At 40.0% G+C, this 24366-nt stretch overlaps 2 protein-coding genes across 3 annotated transcripts in view; both read left to right on the top strand.

Moving 5' to 3' along the window:
• The first annotated feature begins 281 nt into the window (after positions 1–281).
• Positions 282–24366, top strand: part of Sp1 — an 86832-nt gene continuing 62747 nt past the window's right edge. Inside the window, exon 1 of one of the 2 annotated variants that reach the window (XM_066288919.1) lies at positions 282–597. In XM_066288919.1, coding sequence (XP_066145016.1) covers positions 547–597 — 51 coding nt within the window. In that variant the 5' untranslated portion in view covers positions 282–546. The remainder of the gene's footprint in view (positions 598–24366) is intronic. The other variant, XM_066288922.1, reaches the window with a different exon arrangement.
• Positions 20712–24366, top strand: part of LOC136342786 (obg-like ATPase 1) — a 135103-nt gene continuing 131448 nt past the window's right edge. Inside the window, exon 1 of the mRNA XM_066288930.1 lies at positions 20712–20723. The gene's annotated coding sequence lies outside the window, so the exon portion shown is untranslated. The remainder of the gene's footprint in view (positions 20724–24366) is intronic.

Here is a 24366-nt window from a genome sequence, read left to right as displayed (position 1 = left end):
ACCGTAATACTCCCATTATTAGCAGCAGGAGCAGAAGCAATAAACGCGACTTTAACTGAGCTTGATTTGTGCTGCTCCCTATCGCGCCATTAGCCAGTTAACTTACTGCACGTGGTTCCACTAGATAGCGCCACGATCTACATAATTGAGGGTGCTATTAAATGGGCGGGTTTTACGGATGCATGGCCGCCCTGCAGAGTAGGGCGGCGAAAGAAAATAAGACAAAAAAGTCAAATTATAGTGTAATGTTATGTACGTGCGGTGGGGTACGCAGGCCAGGAAAAAGCTAGTTCGATTTAAGTCAGTTTCAATCAAAACCCACGAATGTATGCCAGTTTTTCCGCAATTGTTATAACTTGAACGTTTTTTTGGCGCTCTGCAAGCGAGGACAAGTTGAATCAGTAATCAGTAAATTTAATAACCGGGTCGCCCGTCGATGGCGCTGTCAACGCGAGTGTGGTGTTTTTGGTTCTGACGTCACTGTGTACAGTGTTCGAGTTCTAGAGAAGGATTTGCTATAACGAGCTTGAGGGAAGCTGTGGTCAAATGGATCGACAGGAGAGGGAGAAGGGACGGGGATCGCCCGAATTACTAGCAGTAAGTTCAATTGATTTTGCTCATAAGAAACCAACGTGAGCTTGGCTCAGATTTGTTTTGGTTAGCTTGATATGCATCGCGACCTGTATCATACACTCCTCCTCCATATCAGCACCGCTCAAGCGATGGATCAGCGCGCGATCTCGTTCGGATGTTTTTCCACAATTTTTTTTCGAGTCACGCGTAAAACACATTTTCGTGCGTCTAAAAGAGATCGTAAAATAACGTTTTTTACGAGGAATTTTGCTTGCTCGCTGAAGGTTCGAACTTGAAATTTAGCGTTTCCTCAGCGTTAGCAACGATTCCCACGGCTGGTTGTGTTCCTGCAACGGTCGTTTCCTGAATATTTGATGGTTTCATTTATTTGTATCCAATTCAGTCAATTCCATGTCGCTTTGAACCAGGCGAACGTGTCTACTTGAGTTGGTTGTATCTTTCGAGGGGGAAGGGGGATATTTCCAATGAAAGTGAACCAAGCGATGAGTCGGCGATTCTGGCCGCAATAGTCTGGATCGAAGATCGAATTTTTCATTAAATCGTTCAAGGAAAAGACCTGATAAATGTATGAATAAAAAATTATGCGAGAAACATATTACAGATGCCTGTTTTGCAAAACCAATTTGGCAGCGAAAGCCAAGGTAGTAGGTAATGAAAGCCTTTAATGTACCGGTTTTCCTGCATGAGCCAAAGGGATTTCGAGGCAATGTATTTCGCGTCATTTTCAAATGGCAAAAATACATGATTGTTTACACATGTAGACGTTCGATAAAATTCATATTTCTTCACGTTGCCCAGAATCGCGTAGCAGGCACGTTGGTGGCATGGTTTCAAGTTTCAATGGATTTTTTCATTAAATACGATTTCTATCAGGACACAAGGGGCAGTAAGTGTCCAATTTTTAGCTCTTACGGAAAAGTGGGTGCAATGCAAAATAAGACTACAAAATGGAAACTTGCAAATTTGCTTCGAGCGGAAGGTTTTGTCGTTTTCGAAATCCCAAAATTAAACGATTTTTGGCAAAAAAATATTTTTCCATTCAATTGGACCACATTTCAATGCATATTGGAAAATACCAAATAAACCACCTTCATAGGTAATACCTGTTAAAAAAAAGCGCAACTCGTTGCATTGCAATAACTATGGCTCGTGCTCGAAAAAAGCACCCTGTATACTTACACCGATTGACGAAAACTCTATACTTATTTCAATGACATGTACCGGAAAATCATATATATATAATTCGAATGTAAAATATTGTCGCATTTTTCATTCAGCAACTATATGGCACTTTGCACCCTTAATGCCAAATAATATTATGCTTTTGTGCAAAAGCGATATGCTATTTGTGCATTCAGGGAGCACATTTGCACGGGTGCATTGTATGTTTCATTGAACACTGCAGCGGTGCAACATGAACATGCACACTGAAAATCTCTTGTTTTTTTTCTTCCGTAAGCTTGAGCGGGGGCGATATGTGCGGAGTTGGAGGGGAATAATTATGTCTTAATTGATCCTGATCATAAGACCGGTTATTTTGATAATTCTGTGTAAAGTATGTCGAAGTTTCTGTTGCTGACCTATTGCCATTGGCTGGGATTTTTACTTCAATATGTGTGCAATCCTCGAGATTGCAATTTTGCGAGAAATCTCAGTGAGAGATCGACGAGGTGTGTTTTAAAATTAAGACATCTTTAAGCTAAAAAAGAAATTTTTCTGGGGCTCAAAATTTATCAATTAATTAATCCGTGTAATTCTATGGAGTTTCGATGATACATTTAAATCTCCTACAATTTGCAACTAAACACTGTAAAAAAAACGATATCGTCACACGTGTGCGAGTAAACAATGTCCATTAATGTTTATTTTCCTTATCTAAGTTATGTTTTGAATTTAATCAATACTCATTCCTATCTGTCCTGAAACGAGGGTAGATTTGGAGAATGTTCGAGAAATACCTATACTTCTTTGTTTTTCGATATCTCAGAAACTGTCAAGGAAGCTAACCACGTAGAATCTTATTGAAAGTTGCCACTCAGCAGTTTCGTTTTCAGTCGAATTCGGAGGCATTTCCGACGGAAAATCTAGCATCGATTACGTCTGTTTTCCAGAACGTTTCTCAGCTTTCATTAGGAGGAGAAACACCTTCGGGTTGAAAGAAAACATCTTCTCGTACTCACAAACAATTATTTTTCTAGCAAGGACGTAAGAGACACTTTGTCTAAGCAAAAGGTCTTTGTTGTTCTTCGCCAAGTTGTTGGTTTTAACTCTGCTCTGGATCTCCAAACTCGACGCACAGAGGCCCACTTTAATTCGTAGTCGAGCTGTCTCCTATTTTCGATTTGATGAATCTAATCAGGCGTTAGTTTCTTGCCGGGAGGTAGAGAATTTGAGCTCCGAAAACGCTCTAATGGGGGTACTTTGGAGGACAGAGCCAATAAAAGGATATCTGAACTTTGTGAGCAACATAGCAAATAATCAATTGAAATGGCCACGAGATCAAAATAGGAAATGAGGGTGATAATAGAGATTGTTAATATGACCTGTCCCAACATGTAATGAAGTTAGCAACATGAACGGGACATAATGACTCTGAAAGATGTGGAAACTTCGTCATTTTTTCGATACGTTCACTATGCATATTCTAGAAACTAAATAAAATGTGAAAACTATTAATAAAAGATTTTAATGAGAGTTCGCTTTCCTCCTCAACTTAATTAACCTCTGTACATTTAAAATTTTCAAAAATTTATGTATTTTTGGACCCGAATTTGAAAATTGACTACATCCACCTCTTTCGATATAGAATTGCCGATGCGAGATCGCTAAATGGCCATATCGATTGTTCAACAAATCATCAATGATGTTTCTGTTCAATCTCCATCGGGCCCTCCGTCTGAACTTCTTTCTAAGCGTTTCAGCGAATACGTAAATAGGCATTTAGCAAATCCACATAAAACATTTTTATTTTATTTATGGCTGTTTGCTCTAAGCAATTCTTAAGTATAGGTACTTAAAGTTGAGTTACTCTTAAGACACAAATTTCCATATTATTTTTGATTTAAAGGTCCCTTAACTTTAAGCAGGCATGCTTAAAAGTTGCTTGGTGCGAGCGGCCATTAATGACTCGTTTATTTTTCCCTGAATAAATTTAAAATGATTTCGTCTGATATTTTTGCTCATTTCTTCCTTACTCTTAGTCCCGTCTTCTATCGGAATTACTTATTGCGAACGCATCAAACTATCCATATAATTCCCTTGAAAGCTCGCTAAAAGCTTCTTTGCTAGTCGATTGCTTTTTTTGATTATTATCGATAATTAACTTTACCTTGAACCAAGATTAGAAAACGATGTAGTCGCGATTAAGCGGGCAGTTAAGTATATTTTCAATTAGGTTTTGATAAGTTGAGGCTTATGTTGGGCGTAATAAGATAAATGGTTTGATAAATCAATTTCGGGGAATTTTTAAGGTGTGCAGTGAGCTTTTTAGTTATTAAGCTCCGACTTTATCGAAGGCTATTAAGTTTTATAAGGAAAATTTGTAAATTCCTTCGCTAACATACTTCGAGGTCATAGGGCCTCGGCAGGGGTGCTTGGTCGCATCGCCGAGTTGTCTTAGTGGAACTCTTGCAGGGGCGCTTTCCGAAATGAGATCTGCCATTAAACTCCTTCGGAGAAGTTCTCTTTGTTCCGTTTATTTGGAGCAACCGAGAGTGGAGCTCCTTAACCCTTAAGTAGCAGGTCAACTTTGTTGGTGGCTCTTGTAAATCAAAACGCTGCTTTTAACATATCAAACGCCTCTTTAATTACATACTATTTTTATTAACCCGATAATTTCACAGAAAGATCTGTCAGTTGTTCTCTAGCCCGCCGGCACTGTTTCCAATGCCCTCCACCATGGATATCCCCCTTTCTATGCCATACCTTAATACGGTTTTAAATAGTGGTTGTTTACTACCCATTTATATTTTTCGGGTGAGTGTTAATGCACGTCCAGGTGTCCGGCTAAGGTAATTTATTACCCCAAAAAATAGAGGTTTCTGGTAGAAAAATGACAAATGAAAGGGATAAATATAATTAATAATAACGTTGTTTCAAAAGAAGGCCGCACGAGTATAATGGCGTAAAAGTATTTCGTGTTGAAATAATATCGAACATGGTAATGGGCGTAAAAATAACCGTGAAAATTGAATTACACAAAATAAGAGTGATGTTTTGGGAGAGGGTAAAGGCGCGTGTTTTGTTCCATAATGCCCCGTAAAGGAGTTTGATTTTACAGCCGAAATACCCCCCCCCCCCCTAACCAATCATCAAACGAATTTACAAAATTCCCCCCAAAACAAGTTCGTTCCTCTCTTTTTAGCAATAATTTTTAGTATTCAGAGATCAATTTCCGGGTCAGCACAAATCCCGTTTAATGTGCGGGAAATGGTCTGGAACACTTTGTCAGACTGAAACCGGATGGGAAATCTCTGCGAAAGGGCACTTTATGGACCGTTTTACTTATTCTGCCGATTTTTACCATATAAATGTTAAGATGATTTCATGTTGTGGATTTTATCGGGTATAAGGGAAATGTTTGCCCCGCGGGCCAATGATTATTCCGCATCTTTATGCGATTTTAAACAGAGATGATAGAGAGCGTCCGATCCCCACGGTGCAGCTTGTGCGTCAGATGCGGCGCTTGCGAGTAGTTTCGCAACACGTTTACGACATTCATGAATCTGATATTCAGAAAAAAAACGCCTAAATGCGTATAATTTTTGTTAAAAAAAAAAAGGCACTTCATGCACTATTTGTCACCCCTATCCGGCTGCCCCTGCTACCTTTTCGTTTCCAAATGGAAAGGTGGCTGTAGTGGAACATTAAATAAGAGGGGATTCAATGAGGGATACGACAGCATCCTCAGAACCAAAAGTGGAACTACAGTTTTCTTTTAAAAAAAAATTATTGCGTTCGAAACAAAGTAACTCACTAATACATCAAACAAAGTTGGAATTCCTACAATAAATGCTCAAATTGGGCTCCAATAATAATGACTCAGTCCTTTCTCGAATTCCTCTACGTAATTATTCAGTTTTGCTTCCGTTATTAATTCAAATTCTATTTGAACTTGAAGATGGAAATCAGCTAGGCTTGATGGTATGTTTTTGTAAACGGAACCGTTTGAGATTCCATCGACGAAAAAGTCGAGAGACGTAAGATCTGTTAAACCGTAACGGCCGTTCTATCACGCCTCTTCCACCGATCCATCTCCTAGGAAAAACCTTATCAAGATACTCTCCACCGGCCGTAGCGTAATGCGATGGTGCACCATCTTGTTGAAACCAAATATTATCGGCCTCTCGTTCCCCATTTTCTTTAGGAAAAATTGCGGTGATTAATGGAGGTGTTTCGTTTTGCCATAAGTGCAAGTACGATGCGTTATTTGAGTTCCCCTCCATGAAAAATGGATCGATGAACGGTGGCTAATTATATCCATCCGTGCGTTGGGTTTTCGCGGATGTCGCGTATGCAGAGTCTGCATCCAATGAGGATCAGTCTGTAGACCAATAGCGACGATTGCGTTCATGGCAGATCCGTTTAAGCGGAACGTTGCTTCTTCCGAAAATAAAATTCTGGAAAAGGTTGCCCCGAACGCTCTTTTCTTGCGTCAGTTCACAGAATTCCGTGCTGCGACCAAAATCTTCCGGCATCGACTCTTGCATAGGGGATATTTTAAGTGGGTAAAATTTGCAGATGCAGCTGATTCTGCAGATGCATCAAATTCATTGGCAAGCTTGCTGGTGGACTGTATGAGATTATCATCGATGGATAGAAGAACGATCTAGTGCTTCATCACCACCGGTTGCTGTTCCAGATCTTTCTCATTTTGGAGCAGCTTTTACACTTCCAACTTGTTAAAATTTTTTATTCGTTTGACAAACAACATCGCTGTCAAAAAATCGGTCGGGATATGTCTCGTTAAATATGATCTTCGTGGGTTTTTTCCGATCTCCAGACCTCAAGAAGATCAAAATTTTAATCTTTCTCCTCTCAGATGAACGATTCTGTTCGGATCCACCAGCATTCCACAGGGCATCTGGAGTTCCAGGACAAGCACGGTTTTGTGCTTAAGAATGAACACCCGTCGTTAAACATGTTTTATTTAAATGAGAAATCTTCCAGAAAATCTATAAGTTTTTCGAAAAAACGATGGCCTCAGCGGTTTCTCGCGATGAACAAATTCCAACTTACAAGGGTTGTCTAACAAATAATTGTTATTGTATTGCTGGTTGCGGAAGCACCGCGTCCCGAATGCGTGCTTTACTCAATTACTGACGCCTACCTATATACGATGGGAAGACTTATTGATCAACAATCCGTCTTTATCCCTTTTCTATCTTCTTAGCTAATTTCGCGTATCGCTTTAATAAATTCCCCCAAATACGTCATCACAACAATAAATCCATCACCCGAATCCAGACTTCTAAATTTAGTTAACCACAAATCATAGTCCGGTCCAGATGAGTGTAGGGGACACTGCAACACATTGAATGGAAGGGCTTTCAAGGCTTCATTGACATCATATATTTCACTAACCCTATAAATATGATCGAATGTGGAGTGGGGTAATGGATAATGGAGTATCGCTGCGGTAGCCGGACCCCGCGCGGTGCTCAGGCCTGAGGTCTGTTGGAAGTCCATGAAAATTAGCTAATACGACTTCGTGGAATTGTTGGGGAGTTAAACACCTGTTTATTATCTAGTGAGGAATTTAATTTTGCGGGAAGATTAAATTTTCTATTCTCCTAAAACGTTGTTCACGATATGGAATATAATTCACTGTACGCTTAATGATTATTATAACAAAATAAACATACATAAAAGTTAGAATTACCATGCGGCTACAGAAAATACTATATTACCAAGAAACGCCTTTTCATGCTCGTAAAGTAATAAACGTAATAGGCGATCATAATTAATTGAAGGAAGACCTCCATCCGTGTAAGCGTATTACATATTCGTGTAAATCATAATTTTCCAGTAAGATTAATAAATTGCTTTATTATTAATTTTTCGAATTTATTGTTCCAGCTTGTCTGCAGTTGCAATAGGAATCCGACATAATTTACTAGAAACAGATAGTTACTGCGTTCCGATTTATTCACTTAAAGCTCGTCGGTTGAAAAGACAAGTCAGATTGGGGAGCGGTATTTTCTAGATAAGACGAAAATGTGCACGAATGAGAATTTTCTCGTTCGGCATTGTCAGAATCAGCGTGATCTATTATCAGAATGTATCCGTCTTATCGATAAAACTGGAACATGAATGAAGGTGAAAGATAAACATTTTAAAAGGGCAAAATCAACAAGACATCACGGACACCGTGAAGAATGCGACTTCTGAACTATACATTCACTCTGGAATCAGCAGAAAATACTCTCGCAGCGTAGAAAAGTTTGGGGTGGAGGGGGGGGGGGGAGGGGGAAGGAGGGGGGGAATACTCAGAATAGCAGAATAACCGAACCGTTGAATACATTTGTGTCGTTGCTGACTTTGTGGAATATCAATGTTCGATGCCCGAAGAAGAACCAAAGGTGCATTTGTGAAGAATTGACCAAATTTTCCTTTTTGTATAGAATATCGCACACACAGGGTGTTATTCAAGTTCGCTGGCATATTTCAAGGGGTGATTCGTTGAGTGATTGTAGGTCTGAAAGCTTATCGGTTTGGTAACGCTTCCTTTTCAAGATACAGTATATGTGGAGGGCCATTACTTCTAGTGAAAACACCTTTAACAATGAGCAACACGAAACTTACAATAGTCGCTGAAAATGTCCTTCAATTTCAATAGAAGCATTAGCTAGTCACAACGTTGATTGCTCAACGCGTTGAGGTATATCTTATCTGATTGCGTAAATTCCCTATTCGTAGGATTAGTTCTTTTTCAGTGTTTTCACCGGAGTTCCATCGACGAAGCGCTTCACGTGCTCCCAAAGGAAAAAAATCGAACGAACTTAAATCTGGTGATCCGGACGGCTATGGCTGTGCATAAATGCGAAAAAAACATGAAACTTTTCAAAAAATCGGTGGCGCATAAATAAAAACAATAACCATAAATGATTCTGCCGAATTTCAACCGGCTAATAATAAATTAAATAATTTATATATTTTTTAATTAAACAAGTAGGTACCGAGCGATCGTCGTCTGACGTGCGGTTTTCCTCCGATGAACGATCACCTAAAGGCTTACCGACCGGTGCATCGTTCCTCCTATCCATTTTTCCCATGATATCATTACATTCCTTGGAAATTTTATTAGTTAAACATCTCAATGAAACACCCAATTTAGCAACATTTCCTCCTGAGTCAACCCGAAACCGCCTTCGTGAATTGCCAGGGTCTGCGAAAAAAAGAATAAATGACCGACGATCTTACGATGGAGCGAGCCCTCGCCTTCTTTTCGCATTTTGACTGATGTAACCGAAGCACTTACCATCATTATCTTTTGCTTCTCCTGCAAAAGCGGCTTTTGCTGAATCAACACTTAAATGCGGCCGAAATGGACAGAATTGACCACGAGCTTGCATTTAACTTTGAATCTTGAGAAGCTTTGAATTCAATAGCCCTGAGTTTATGTTCCCTTAGAAAGAGTATGATGTTCGATTGGAGAGTCAAGTGGGGTGTTGGTACGTAACATAAGTGTTAATTATAATTATCGGCACGTCATACTGTAACGTGTTGGTGGTTTTTGCCCGCAAATTTGCGTGCTTTAGAGCCCGAAGGGGGGAAATTTTCAAACATTTATTAATTTAATGCAAACGTAGTTGTGTCACCATTTTTTTTTTTTTTAATAAAAAAAACTATCTACTTTTAATTAAATAGAACTTAGTAATGTTGAATCGATTGTTGCTGCTAACAGCTTTAACTGCGACCAATCTCCGTAGGAACGTTGCAATAGAGATTGGGTCAGATTTCCGATTCCTATGGAAACTAGCTTAATGCTAACAGCACATTAACAATTTGGCCATTAAGAGTGATCAGGGGCAAAACCGCAAAGAGAGAAAAAATTTAATACACTCGTGTGCAGTTATTTATTTGTTCTTAACTACAGATCCTCGGGCAGGATAACATATCAAGGTAGAAATATCAAACAGCTTGGTAATTTGTTTAGAATAATTACATCCGACCATAATTTCTTATACAGTTTTCACAGAGTTGATCAATGTTCCGTTCCATTTAATTCTGAAGGAATTTTCAAAATTTATTCTATACCCTGTATACACATAGAGGGCCAAAACTCTTGCATGAATTCGTTAAAATTGAATGAAATATTTTTCATAAGAGTGCTGTAACACGTCAAATATTGTGTGAAACACAGCATTTTTTGACCTTCCAGACGTGTATACAGGGTGAGCCTTGCAGCAGACAAATCTACTTTTCTCTTATGAAACCGCATTTATTGTATATCATCGCGCTTTAGAGTTCTTTGAGAAATTCGGAACATGTTTCGTGTATCGCACTCGTGTCTAGAAACAGTTTTTGGAAAATGTTACAAAAAACAGAAATAACGTTAGAACTATTGATACTTAAAAAAAATGATAATATAAACTCATATAATCTAATGTGTTAAAGTTCGAACTGTGCCCCGTGGGCAAAACGCCCTTCAAATTCCTCAAGAACTTTTCCCATCATTTGAAGAGGTATTTGTCGAGTTCCTTGCATAATTTTATTTTTTAATTATCCTGCGTTTGAATACACCTCAAGATTCAGATAATTCCATAAGAAGTCCGTAGGAGTGAAGTCGGGCGATTACTTTAATTGCCACCTTCGGCAAATCCATCTCCCTAATCCAATTTACCACACGGGTAACCCTGTATACTTATCCATTACGTCAAAAATTGCACAACTAAAAACAGTACGCATGACGTGTTTCTGCGTTTTCATGAAAAATAGTCCCTTCGATTTTTGATGAATTTATGCGGGTCTTTTGGTCCAATGCATCAAGGTTTGCATGGAATCCACGTTTGCTCCCACTGAAGGTCGTCTGGACCCCGAGAATGGGTTGACAAAAAAAAGAGTCCTTGACCAAACCAAAGTTTGTTATTTTAATAATTATTATCGTGGAACATTTTCGAGATTAAATATGTAGTTGGGAAGAGACACGCGATATTCAGGCAGTAGCAGGGCAAATTCCGAATATTGCATGCATGTTTTCGTTTTTTTTTTAATATGTAGATTGAGCATAGTGCTCAATATCTCGAAAACTGTTCCTGCGAATTGAATCGGGAACGGGCTCAAGGGAAGAGTCCGATTTTTCAAAACCTGCTGGCCAATTGTCGCTAATCAATTATTGGCAAATTTCGAAAATAAATTACCGATCGCATCGCGTTGTGGAGCTTGAAAGAGGCTTAACTGGTTAGATGTATTTTTTTTAGTTGAATTCGTTCTCGAAATTTCTAGGTATCAGTGACTAACTTTTTAAGAAATGGCAGAGGCAGGTGAAGTGTCGTCCGTATCGCGAGAACTAATAATGCAGTTCGAAGCACTGTCACCTAGAAAATTTCTTAATCCCGCAAATAGATATCGAAGTATCTAAAACTGAAAGATATAAGAACCCCATAGAGCTTGTCGAGAGAGCTAATTCCCTCACGGATTCGCGAAATCAAAAGATTTCATTAAACGGTCATTTTCAAATTACATCATGAATTGCTGGAATGCTGCTTCAAACTGAGGGAGAGAGAGAGAGAGAGAGAGAGGGGGGGGGGGGGGAACTCTCGCCTCTCTCGCAACTAAAAGCAAAGAGAATATTTTTTCTTGCCGAAAAGGTAACAGACAACCTAACAACGTTGCTTCTCTTTACACCCGTCGATGACCCACGAAATCTCCGAAAGTCAGGCACATCACCATATTTTTGAGCAATTTTCTCGGGCAGCCTATAATTACACCCCCGACCGACGTCGAGGCTTAATTTGACCCAAGGGCGCACCTTTGATACCCTCCTGCGGGTCAATTACCCTATTGACAGGGCATGGCGTCACATCATGATTATTCAGCTCTAATCGGGTCACTTTGAACCCGTCCAGTCGGCTGGAAGAGGTGCCGTATGCTAATTTACCTCTAATTTTCCGTCGGGGGTTAAGGGATTTTCTATTTGGGGAATTTGCAGGAGCAGTTCTCCACGGAGAAAAAGATTTAAACAAAATTTAATTTACATTATCGACACCTAATGGTTTTGACCAACATTTCAGAAACCCGTTCACAGTGGAAGATTATTATAAGTGCCATTATAACTACGTAGTGCCTATATGAAGACTGTTTAAGGAAGATGGGTTATCGGTTATTTTCGAGGTAATTTTAGTTTATAATGAGGCTAAAAAGGGAAACAAGCAATCAACTCGGTTGGGACAGCTGTCGTTGATAACTCTGGTTTGCTGGTATAGCTGTTAGTCGTTGGTCGGGCCAGTTTTTTGTGATTAAGAACAAGTTCGTTTAGATGCCTTATGTAAAAGATATAGACACCCATCGGTATAGCGAAGAAAGGAAAAAGCACCATTTTTTTTTCAAATTAAACACTGAACTTGAAAAACACGTTTATGATTGCGACGGGCAGATTTCCATGCAGTTCTCAACAAGAAACTGATCTGGAAGAGGAGAGTGAGTTGGAGAAAGAGCGCGGAAGTGAGTTATTTTACTAAGAAATGTCTGCCAAGGCATTTCTCTTCCCCTAATGCCTCTAAGCATGGAATTTTGAATGAAGAAGCGGAAAAGAATTAGAAGCAACAGATGAGATACGCACGAGAGAGATTTTATCCACAACTATGTACAAAGGGTGGCAATTCCAGGTTAGGGCACACCCATCAAGCTTCGTCGTCTTTCCTGCAGTAAAGCTCAGAATTTTTTCTCGGGCTGATACCAACTAAAATATTTCTTCGAATGCCTTTAAACAAGGACAGTTTTGCTTGGTAATTTGGACACGTGCAACTTCTACTTCTACTGAATATTGCCAGTAATTTTATGCTTTCAGTAGTTTAGTTCAGCGTTTATGGCCGATAATTTCTCCTAAAACTTGAATTTTATCAAAAAAAACGTGGATTCCTTTTATATATAGTATGTTTCGATGTTATGGGATCGAAGTCCCAAGAATTGTTGCGTGCAACAATAAAAGACACTTGAGCATAAGAACCCACATCCGGAAATGTCTCCCCAAGGCCCTACAGCCTGATGACTCTTTAGGGCAGTTACGTGCAAAGATTTGTGATTTAATTCGCTCGTTCAAAATGTATTTGGATTTCACATGCGGTGTTCGGATCATCAGTTGATGATAGTTGAAAATGATATTAAGTGGACATTTTTTTGAAGGCATTGCCGATTGCGACTTTCATTTGAACTAAAAAAGTGTTGTCGGTTTGGGACAAACCGGTAGGCTACAGTAAAAAATTAAGTACGCCACTGGAATCGGACCGAGGAAGTTCCTGAGGGACGTTTTTGTTTCAGTTCAATGTTATCCTGAGCAAACGAGACATGAGGAATTTTGGAAATGGCCGAAACTTGAAAAACGCCCTCTAGCGCTGTAAACTGTAAAGGTATCGAAAAACGGTTTTCGTCATTAATATTTTTCCAAAAATCGAGCTCTGGACTTGTACGCGAGTTTCTCCCTATCTGGCCGGGAAATGGGATTTTCCTGTCAAAACCCTCCACATCCGAACTACATCGTTTAAACAGGTGCAGCGAAGTTCAATTATTGTTCAGTACGACAGTTCAAGTATGATACTTTGAACGATTGCCGTAGCGTTATTTCGTAGACGTGAATTAAAATGAAACGTACTAAAACTCGATAGAAATATTTCTGTACAAAATTATCTTAAAGCATCATAAGGCCGTAGCGCCCTAAGGAGACATTTGCGGACACGGGTTATTATACTCAGACGTCTTCCATTGTTGCCCTGAACAATTCCTAAAAGTTTGATCCCGTGGTCCCGAAACGGCCATTAAAGTATTTAGAGAATACAGCGGAAAAATTCAAATTGCGATGTTATTAATTGCGGATCGTTAACGGAGGTCAAATAGCGGGCGTAGCGCGGTTCAGCTCGTTTGCCGTCAAGATGGCCGTCGCACTTACGTCTCACGAGCATCCACCGTTAGAACGTCATCGACATTGCTATTTGACGGGTGCTTTCGATTTTGACGCGTCGCCGCGTCAACGGGTTTTCGAAACCGCCGCCATTTTGATTTTTTTCAAATATGGACTCCAATTTGGCTTGGTCTTTAACCTAAAGTCGCAGTTTTGATAGACGCATTATTTGTAATTGCCCGATGTACCTCTAAGACGAGTAATCGAGCCAGGAATTGATCACATAACGAGATTCCGTGGCGTGATCGAGCACAAGGCACAACGAGATATCGAAAATTACATACACACATCGCGTTGCGGCGGAATAATTTACACATTCTGATTGCCACTACAGTTAGATGGAATTATTTATGCTAGTAACATTTTAACTTCCGAGCTTGTAACCTATCATTTGCTACTCGTACCTGCTTTGCACAGCAGAGGCAGATTTAATAGGAATCCGAAGATATTCAAGGTAATTGCCGATATCGAGCAAGTTCGGAGCGGTAGCTTTAATTGTCCATGGAATTCACGTTTTTCATAAAGTTGACGTTTGATTGAAATCGCCATTTTCCGAAAGAGATCGATCTATATTCATCACGGCCGCAGCATTTTCAACACTTTAATGCGGTGTCCCGGCGGTAATTCTAGTGATTCCCCGGCATAACGCGATTAATTCCCATCCCGTTCTCGTGCAGGGTGGATGTATCGGTTCTACCTTTTGCGCCTGCTGAATATCTCGACTTTGTTTCGGAAAATGGGGCAACTTTGAACCCGAGAGTGCTTTATTAAACTGCGCGGTCTTTTGGAATCGATAATCTGTGAATATTCATTAAGAGGGGCTCCTGAGCGTCCTCCACTGCACAAAACATAATTAATTAACCCCTTGCTCTCGACCCCGCTGGCGGTACCATTGCTCATTTGAAAATTAGCATAGACAGCCGGGCTGCTTCCAAGCAATTTATCCTGCTACCATTAATTGGCCATTGAATTAACATTGAGAATAACTGTGGAATTGGTGGCTGGCAGTATCTTAATAATTCGACGGAATTAGGCATTCCTTTATTTTCCATCGTTCGTTTTTCCTTTCTTTCCATTTTTTTGCCCTCAGCTGAAGTTTAACCGAATATTGGAGAATCGCGAAGCGCCGATACAGCCATGGGACAACACCTCGAGAGCGATTTCGGATCGAACGTGTTCGGCAACTCCTTTCAACCGCGAAGTCCAAACTGTCCCGCTGGCAACCATGAAATTTTGATGGGCACGGCACCCATTAAAACGCGTCTTCGTGTGTCCTCAAACTTGGATTTAGTCGACGTTTGCCATACGAGTAGAATCGAAATTAATTCTTTTGGATTAGCAGGGTTGCCAAATTTAACACGTCCGTTGCAAAATTCGTTCCTAATTCTACCGAAATAGATGCAGGCGCCTTATGCGGCAGATTCCGGATCAATCGCTGTTCAAGCGACAGTAAAATGATCAAAATTTCGAAGTTTTAGCAGGGATGCATTGAACTTCGATGTGCCCGCACACACAGGGCGTTCCTGAATGTCGTCCACATACGGAAGAGGGTAATTCGTTGGGTTATTTCGTGACTAAAAGTTCACAAATAAACATTGGCGCGCAAACGCTTCTTCATCGATCCACAGCGTGTTCAAATTTGAGCAAATTTTCAATTTTCCCTTATGGCTCCTGCAGTTTTTGAGATAGTTCGCTAAAATTTGGAATACACTTTACTCTGTAGGATTTACGCTATTGAACATATCAAATGGTTTTGACAACCCACAGGGTGATCTCTTTTCAGAGGTCACCCGCCCCTTTCCACCCCCTGAACTTTTTTGCCGTACGCCGCTGGTAGATTCTAAAACGCAAAATGACTTTTTTATTTTGTTTAGGAACTTTTTAGTCTCCTGTAGTGTCTTATCTGCGTCGATTATCGAGACAAAAAAAAGTAAAGAAGGATTTTCTGTAATTTGCCAGGTGAAATAAAAAATTATCATGGGTAAGCACTTATTTATTACAGGTAAGTCAGCATTTTTTAGAATTTTGAAAGTTTATTTCGAACTACATGTTAGACATTAGGCCCGAGAAGACTCCAAATAACAACCTAAATATTAATAATGATAACAGGGAAACTATGTTAGAGCAACAGTTGAAGAAGACCACCTCTAACCTCTACGCCCTACTTTCGCCCTTCTCACTGATACTCGTGCTCTTTTGCATACCCCCGGAACGTGTCGTACGATTTCAAATCAATCTATCACGATATTCTATATCGTAACTTATCAACGGTATTCACTAGTGTTGTGTACACTTAAGATTTTACATGCTCCCATAGGAAAATCTCTAGGCTATCTAAGCCGGGAGATCTACTCCACTCGTCCACGATAGTTAGAGGCACCCTGTGTAGAGCATTTCTCAGATATATAGAGTTTGGAAGCAAATTATTAATGTGGTGCTGTTAACTTTAACACCAAGCTAGTTACCATAGGAACAAAGAATCGGGCCAACTCTACTGTCGTATTTCAACGTTTCTATGGAAACCAGCGTTTACTTTAAGTTAAAAACAAATTAACCCCTAATCGTTTATAGTCCTGGCAAATACTTTAATGGCAATTGGGTTCAGGTTAGTTTTTCATTATACAAACCACCCAAGAACCAACCCCGTGCGCACTGCGTTTTTCAGTTAATAATATTCATTTTTGCCAACAGAAACGAGTAAACAAGGAATCACAAGTGTCTAGCCACCTATTGAGGGGCTATGACCCCTATCCTGGAATTAAATAGGCGGATGACTTTAATGTTAATTGTCATCCCTGGCGTGTGCGTCTTGAGGAGACTTTGACCGTCATGACGTAATCACGGAGAAGATGGCCTATGGCACGTCCAGAAACATCTTTAAAGATGTTCGGAGACTTCACCAGAATAGTCCTAACGAATCCCGGACCAGTCATTATTAGACGCTTAGGTTTCATGTATTGCGCTTAAGTGTTTTGAAGCCCCTCGGATATACAAGGTGATTTTTAGCAGATCGATATACTGAGGCCGAGGGAAGGTGAAGTCACTTTAGGAAAAAAACTTCATATAGACATATGTTCCATTTCAATTATTTGAGGATTTCGAGGATTTCATAATGTTCCGCATATTACTTGTTATTACTAAAAATTACGCAAATGAAACAATTAATAATAAAAGTATCATAGCAGTGGCTTAAAATGTCCTTCTGCAGGAATACATGCTCGACAACGAGGAAGTAATGAATTTATCACGCGAACGAACAAATCTGGACGATTTCTTACGTCAGCATAGTTCATCTAACAACCGCTCTCTTGTGTCAATTGTCTCTTGGTACGCAATTTGTTTCATATGACCCCATAAATGGAAATCCAAAGGGTTTAAGTCGAGAGAGCGCGGGGACCGTGCAACCGGACTCACGTTGCCTATTCAATTATTGAAGCCCTCTAAATCCTAGAATAATTCGGACATGTGTGTGGTTTTTTCTCGAGATGGCATTACCTTTCATCTGCCTCATCTCGTCGGTGGGCTAGAAAATGTCCTTGTACAGAAATGGGAAATTATTTCAAAATTGGAAAATTTACTAATTTCCTTCGAAAGTATTGATCGACTTTACTCGAAAACATTCTCGAATGAAACGAAAATTGGTGGCGGAAACACATCCTGAAATGTTCTTAAAAATATTTTCAGATTTTGGATCGCTCATAACCATTTTCGTGATAAATAACTCACGTCTATATTTTAATTAATCAAAACCATACCCGTTACGTAGGGGGTGCAACTACAGGCAACATACCACTTATTTTTGGGGCCATATGCACTCCGGTTCCATGCTTGGAACTGCTTGAAAATTACATAACAGTTTTACACCAATTTTAACCATTTATGCAAATATTTTAACGGACATGGAATTCGAAATAAACCTTGCGGTCTTCGGGTAATTTTTGGTTGATTTACAATTCATAACTCATCATGCCTTAATTTGCCCGTCCCGAGTATTTTGACGGCATTTTAACTGAGAGATAATAATAATGATTAACATTTATTTACACTACCTGGCAGAAGTGCAGATAAAACAGGTGATTTCGTATTCAAGGATGAAAGAACAGGAAGAAAAATGGTAAAAACTACGTGAGAGGTCACATTCGGTTCAGTTTTAAATTGTTTAAATAATTTTTTTTTTTTTTAATTTTAAACAATTTCTCGTGCGATATGTCGATGACGTTTGTTTAGGCTCACAAACATCGCACAATCTAACGCTCAAGCTTGAGATGAGCGCGTCTAATTTGAATTAAATGCTTATGAAAGAGGCATAAACATTAATCATGTTCCATTGTGTTTTGGTTCGACCCACCACTGTTGGTATTGGCTACAATATTTTATTGGAATTAACCAGAGGAAACGGACGATGACTCAATTGTACCATATCGATTCTGCTAATAAAACTGATTAAAATTGAACTTTTACGGGGGGAGGTCGTTGCGAAAAAAAATTAAAAAAAAAAAAAACAAATTTTCCATGGGATTAAAACGGTAGGGCTGGACACTCGCGAATTTCACACAGGTCGATTTGGCTGCGACTTTATTTTTAAACGTGGATTAATCAGTCATGGGGAATTGATTGAAGTTAAAATATTAAAATAAAAATTACAGAATGCGAGTGATGTGATTCTTCGAACAGTTTATTTTAACGTTTTTCGTTCTTTTGGCATCCACAAATTATTTACCGGACAAGCTGCGACCGATGCTGAGCACCGTTTGATCATCATGCGTTACAAAAAAATCATCAAAATACGTCGACTTTTGCCCTAGAAGGCAACTCCCTTCGCCGTGCCCTTTTGACGCTCTATTGGGGCATTCCCAAGGGCTTTTTTTTTGTTTTTTTTTTTTTATTTTTTTTAATTGGATTTTACGAACCATTATTGGCGCATCGCTATAGGTGCTCTTGCCGCAACAACAATTTCCTTTCAATACCGTTTTCCAATGTTTCCTTGCGGCGTCGCAGCCGTGATGCCTTTCGTTTTAGGCGATTAATCGCCCCTTAAATATGAAGTCACATGACTCCAAACGCCCTGTATACTAACATCAGATTATTTCTCCGTGGTTCGTCGACTTGACAGATTTTGATGTAATTTAGTTTGCGTGTACGAGCATTTTCCTAGAATTGAACAAAACGGCCGACAAGTCAGTTTTTAATAACGCTCGTTCTCTAGACCGGACCCATTATGGTCAATATTTCGCTTCCTTTCTTAGATCGAGGTAGTTTGCCGTAAAACGACAATTTCGGCTTAGTAATTAATTTGGACAGTTTAATACCTGGTTTTCCGACACAAACACCTTGGCTTCACGTAAAGAGTGCGGCTATTTGGGAAATCAGCAATTTTATTACTGGAACGGGGAAATCTGAATATACCACCTCGTAAATCATCTAATTACAATTCATAGTGTGTACACGTATGCGGATCTTAGTCGTTGTTTCCTCAGCTCGGATGTTGGTATGCAGATGGAGAATCGAGGCAATAAAATATTCATAACCTCCTTCAACGACTGTATCCCGAAATCACAAAAAATCATGGGCCCCCATTTATCTTCTCCAAACGCGTCCACCTACTTGACCCCTGCGTCAGGAATAAGGAAGAATATAAACACCCCGAGAAACGCAACGTCCTAATAAATTTCCAGAACAACTTGGGGGGCGATTTTACCCCTCGACGAATATCGGGTGAAAATCGAAAGTGGTCACATTTTGCGGCCTATTTTTTGACTATTACGTCCACAAGCATTTACATGCAAATTTTTACGAAATTGGACCGCAAAGCGAGCGAAAAACAGTAAATTAGGCGATCGAGCTCTATGGATTATAGTATTTCTAGTGCCCTTCAAAACGTGTTCCTGTTTGTCTTTCCTTAAGCCACCCGAGATATATATATATATATATATATATATATAACTAATCCCCGGAGCTGCCACGCCCTTTCATTATCCACTTCTCGGACGCAGGCTGCTGTCAATGGTCATATTTGATTGACTGAAGCTGCAGAAGTCGTTAAGCTGTTCCGGATGGTCACCACTCGTCCATCGAAACGACGTATATCCGAACTCCCAGAGATTTCGAGATAAGAATTCCCGAGTGTCAATGGGGGATGAAAATTTTATAGGTCTTGACGTTTATATATTTTCCTGGGCTGGCGTTTACATGTTCGGACAAGTTATTTTAGGTGCTTAAGAATTCAGTGTTGATGATGTCCTCGTTCGGCGCCTGCGTTCGAATCAGAGTCGTGGAAAACCAAATAGGAACGTACATGGAAAATGTTGTTGAAAACTGGCTGGGGTGCATTCGAAGTCGATATGGGCACCTTGGTTCCACGAGACTTCGCAACGACTCGAGAGGACGTTATTGAACGGAAACCTCCTCTACTTCTTCTCGCCCTCTTAGGCTGTCCTTGATCATTACCGTATTACAAAAATAATAAGAAAAACGAAGAACTTTAGTATGTTAAATTTCTTCTCCTTTTATCATTTTTATGTCATTTTATTTTCTATACAGGGTGTCCCGTTCAAAGCTGTGATCGAATGTTACTCAAAAACGGTACGTTGTATGAAAAAGAGTTCCAAATGAAAGCTGTGCAGCGAAGAGAGGGACGTGTCATGAAGATAGTCACTTTCGGTCAAAACGCCATTTTAAGCTCATTTCAAGGGCAGCTTTTTTTCCAAATGGCAACCCCGTGTATTTTTTACAGATCCTCGTAGATCTCCAAAAAATGAACAACAATTATTTAATGTTTAATAAATAAACGTTAAACTTAATAAATAAACAATTTTTTTCTTGGACGTTTTTCTGCAAAGTTGTCCTTGATTTTTGTCCCATTTTCGAGATAGTCGAAATTGATGCATTTTCTTTTTAAGTTTTGCGATGCATATTCATAGGAAAATCTTTTCTATAATTATTACGGCGTTCCGCGGTATTTAAGATATTTATCAGCCGCAGTTAAGTGTTGGTTAGTCGTAAATTAGTTTTTGTTAGGTATCAGCTTCTGTGATTAATACTAGTGAGGACGTTTTTGTTCCGAGATTTTAACGAAGGATCAAGCGAAAACAAGTTGATGTTGATATCATATAAACCGAATTATCATAATTGAGAAGTGAATGTACAGGTAGATAGCTGTCAAAAACTAACTTTTTTCCGATTAAGAAAATTATTTTTTCTAATTTCACAAATAAAATTAAAGCTTTTGTGATGGAAACGGGTCGTTAAACGCATTTTCGTGACTAGTTACGTAATGGCGGCAGCTAGCTTCATGTCATCACCCGGTTAACACACGGCACTAGGGACCGGGATCGAGCATGTTACCATGATGACGAAACATATTTCGCCATGTGAGTGAATTTAGACCGATTTCTTGTGTTTTCTTCATCGTACAGCAAAAGAAGGAAAAACCTCGTATGGAACTTATTAGAAAATGCTGTTTTGTGAAACTCGTGACGCACTGGGGGAGCTCGCTGCGCTCTTGTCTCAAATTCTCACTTGGTACATGAAACTATGAACTTCCTAGTGGGTTAGATTTCTAAATTTCAATCATACTGGTAACAGTTAAACCCATTATCCCCATTGACAGATTCTGTAGAAGCCACTGGCAACAGTGCGGTGCCAAGTCTCAGCACCTACATCTGAATTTTGTCAATTTTGATGCCGTGTGGTCCCTTTGCCTGTGTTATTAAAAGAAAAACCGTCTGCATGGGCTACCTTTTGTTGATAGTCTAACAATTTGAATATCATGTTTCCGTTGATGGTAGGAAACCCTTTCTGGCAACCGACTAAGCAGATAATGAAGTCAAAGCAAGCTCGTCCGCTTTTCTAATTTAATTTTTATTAATGGGTTCGGCAAAAAACAAAGGCTTGAGAACCTACGCCTTGGATCCATCCAGAAAATATTCAAATCCGCCACTAATATCCTCCGTTTGTAATTAAGTGGGCCAGGGGCGGGCCGGGCGCATTTAGCCGTCGGCGTGGCGCCCCGGCTTCTGATTTACCTGCTTCAAATCGATTTCACACGTTGTCTAACTAAGAAAACGTCTTTTTAACTTCACGGTGCATTAATGCACCTCACTACTTAGTGTTAGTTTCGTTCGTGATGACCACACAAAGGCTGTTTTCTTTTTTACGACTTCTGACCTGTGAAAATGGTCATTCGGGGCGGATCGGATAATTTTTGTCTAATATCGTTGAGGCGTAGGTCATTTCCGGTTCGATGGCGCCACGTCGCAATTTAGTTCTCCCATTTTTATGTGATACAGGTACCTGTTTTGGGTGATAATCTCTATGATCTAAAAAACTTTTTCATTTACTAACAGTTGTTTAGCATGCCGGCACTCGAAACGGATATCACACAGGGCGACTCGCAGCGCAATGGACAAAGAACAGGTGCGAGCTGAGGACCTCGAAGCCAGTCGATTTTTGAACGTCCTTGCACGGAGAAGGATTGCAAATCTGCACGGCACTTGTGAATGTTCGGATCGAAATTCACACTGCCACAACAAACCATCACTGCTGGGGAGGCTTCGAAGTAAATACGTGGGCATGGATGGTTGGGCGATATTTGGTTGGTCCAGTTATTTGGCCAGACCGCTCGAACTGGCCCCACTTACATGTTTCTCTTAAATTACGCCGCAAAATGTGGTTCATGCACGATAGTGCGCCTCTGCATTTCAATGTGGATTTACACACCAACAATTGCTAAATCGATGGATAAATAAGTCGTGGAAATACCTGCGACCAACACTGGCCTCCGCGATCGCCCGATTTAAATAAACGCGACTTTTATCTAGGGAAGTTTTACCAGTACATTCGATGCGAAAGCTTTCACGTAAAATTCGGTAATTTCGTAACAAATTCGGTTTCGTTGTTTCTTCCGGAGCTTTAAGGCTCACTTCGTTCTCGTTCTAGGGAACGCGCGAAGACTTGTCGTTGCCCCCGTCCAGAGGTCCAGCGTGCAGGGTCTAGGTAAAGGAGAATTAAAAGTTGAAAACTTGAATCTGTCACTATTTTGTGAGTGTTGTTCGGCTGTGCGTTAAAACTGTATTGTAGCATCAAGTGACTCGCACAGAACGTTTGAGTTTTTACCATTTTTTCCTGTTCCGATACACCGCTTTACTTACGCCCTATACTTACCGACTTCGCTGAAGCATACTGCCTCATCAACAAACCTCATTCTTATACGCATTACCTAATAAACGCTTACATTCACTGATTTACTTAATAAAATACAATTTCCTAAGATTTCCCCACAAAACAATCCCACTCACCCATCTATCATTATGTTATTAATAACCCACCACAACAAAGTGCGCAACCCATTCTTAACTTAATCATAATACCACCCAGAATACCGTTCTTCGGGCGGTATTAAATGCTTTTCAGTTAGTTTACTTGTCGTCAGTCTACCTGTCAGGAAACTATTGTCCATGAAAAGCCTCAGTCTTAGTAATTACTTAAATAGCACCGATTGCTGGTAAAGATAGGCAAAGACGTGCAAAAATCAAGATAAGACAATATGAAAGAGTGACGGTAAACAATGGAGTTCAGGTTTTAGTCTAGTTAAAATTATTAATAAGTCCATTAGCGTAGCAGAGCTGAGTCTAGTCGAAAAAGAAATGTCCCTGGCAAAACCGTATTGGTTTTCATCGTACAATGCACAAAATGAATCAAAGAGTTATCTCTTGTGATCAAACGGCGGTTACCGGTTGGGCAGCTGGACGACCAGACTTGGCGTGCAGCGATTTTTTAATTGGCCAGTGTAGGAGGCCGCGTAAACTTCGCTGAGAATAAAACGACTGCAAGAAAAAAGATATATGATGCTATTTTACTGTTGCATTGGCAATCTTTATGTCTTTTTGTCGGTTTTAGTATATAATGCACTTGGCAACGTCGGTCCCGATTTAAATCTCTACTAATCGATTTTTATCGTGGACTGTTTTGCACTAAAACTCGTTAGTGTTACGAAAGTTAACGGCTCCGCTAACAGTTAGAACTTTTCATTCAATATTGACCACTAATAACGATAATTTCCTAAGATCTGTAAGCAGTTTGAGGCCGTTTATCGGAAAACTATTATAGAAGATGATGGATGGATTGACGGTACTGACAATCAAAGAAGTAGGCCTGATCATAGTAATTTAGCCATCATGGCGAAGCCATGTCCACGCGGGCCGAATTTCCCCGTTATCGACAGCCTTCTTTCTTGTTGCCTCTCTAGTGTTTCCTTTTTCATTTTCGTCATGACGCATTTACTTACAGAGGACAAGACGCACGACTAATCGGACTATGAACCCTTAAATAAGACCCCTAGAGGGGGCGTGTCGGGGAGAATAAATCAGAGGCCGCATCGCGACTGCCCGACAAGGGATCCCCAGTTCCCCATTCCTTCAACCCTCCAGGAATTGAAGTCGTATGTTGGCTGTAAAGCTGAGGCTTTTAAGCTTCCCCCGCAAATGGCACGTACGATTCCTGAGATATTCTGTCTTTGGGATTTATTGGCACCTTTTCAATAAGGGGACTCATAGAGATTGAGCAAATAACCTAGAATTTCGTAGCTTGCTTTTCGATCATGAATCGAATTATTCTTTTTCATGTAACTCGACCGTCGACCACAATTTTCATTTTAT

Source organism: Euwallacea fornicatus, chromosome 13 (genome assembly GCF_040115645.1).
Source record: "Euwallacea fornicatus isolate EFF26 chromosome 13, ASM4011564v1, whole genome shotgun sequence".
NCBI classification, from domain to species: domain Eukaryota; kingdom Metazoa; phylum Arthropoda; class Insecta; order Coleoptera; family Curculionidae; genus Euwallacea; species Euwallacea fornicatus.
The sequence above is the reverse complement of the archived record's forward strand: the minus strand, read 5'-3'. Positions and strand labels throughout refer to the sequence as shown.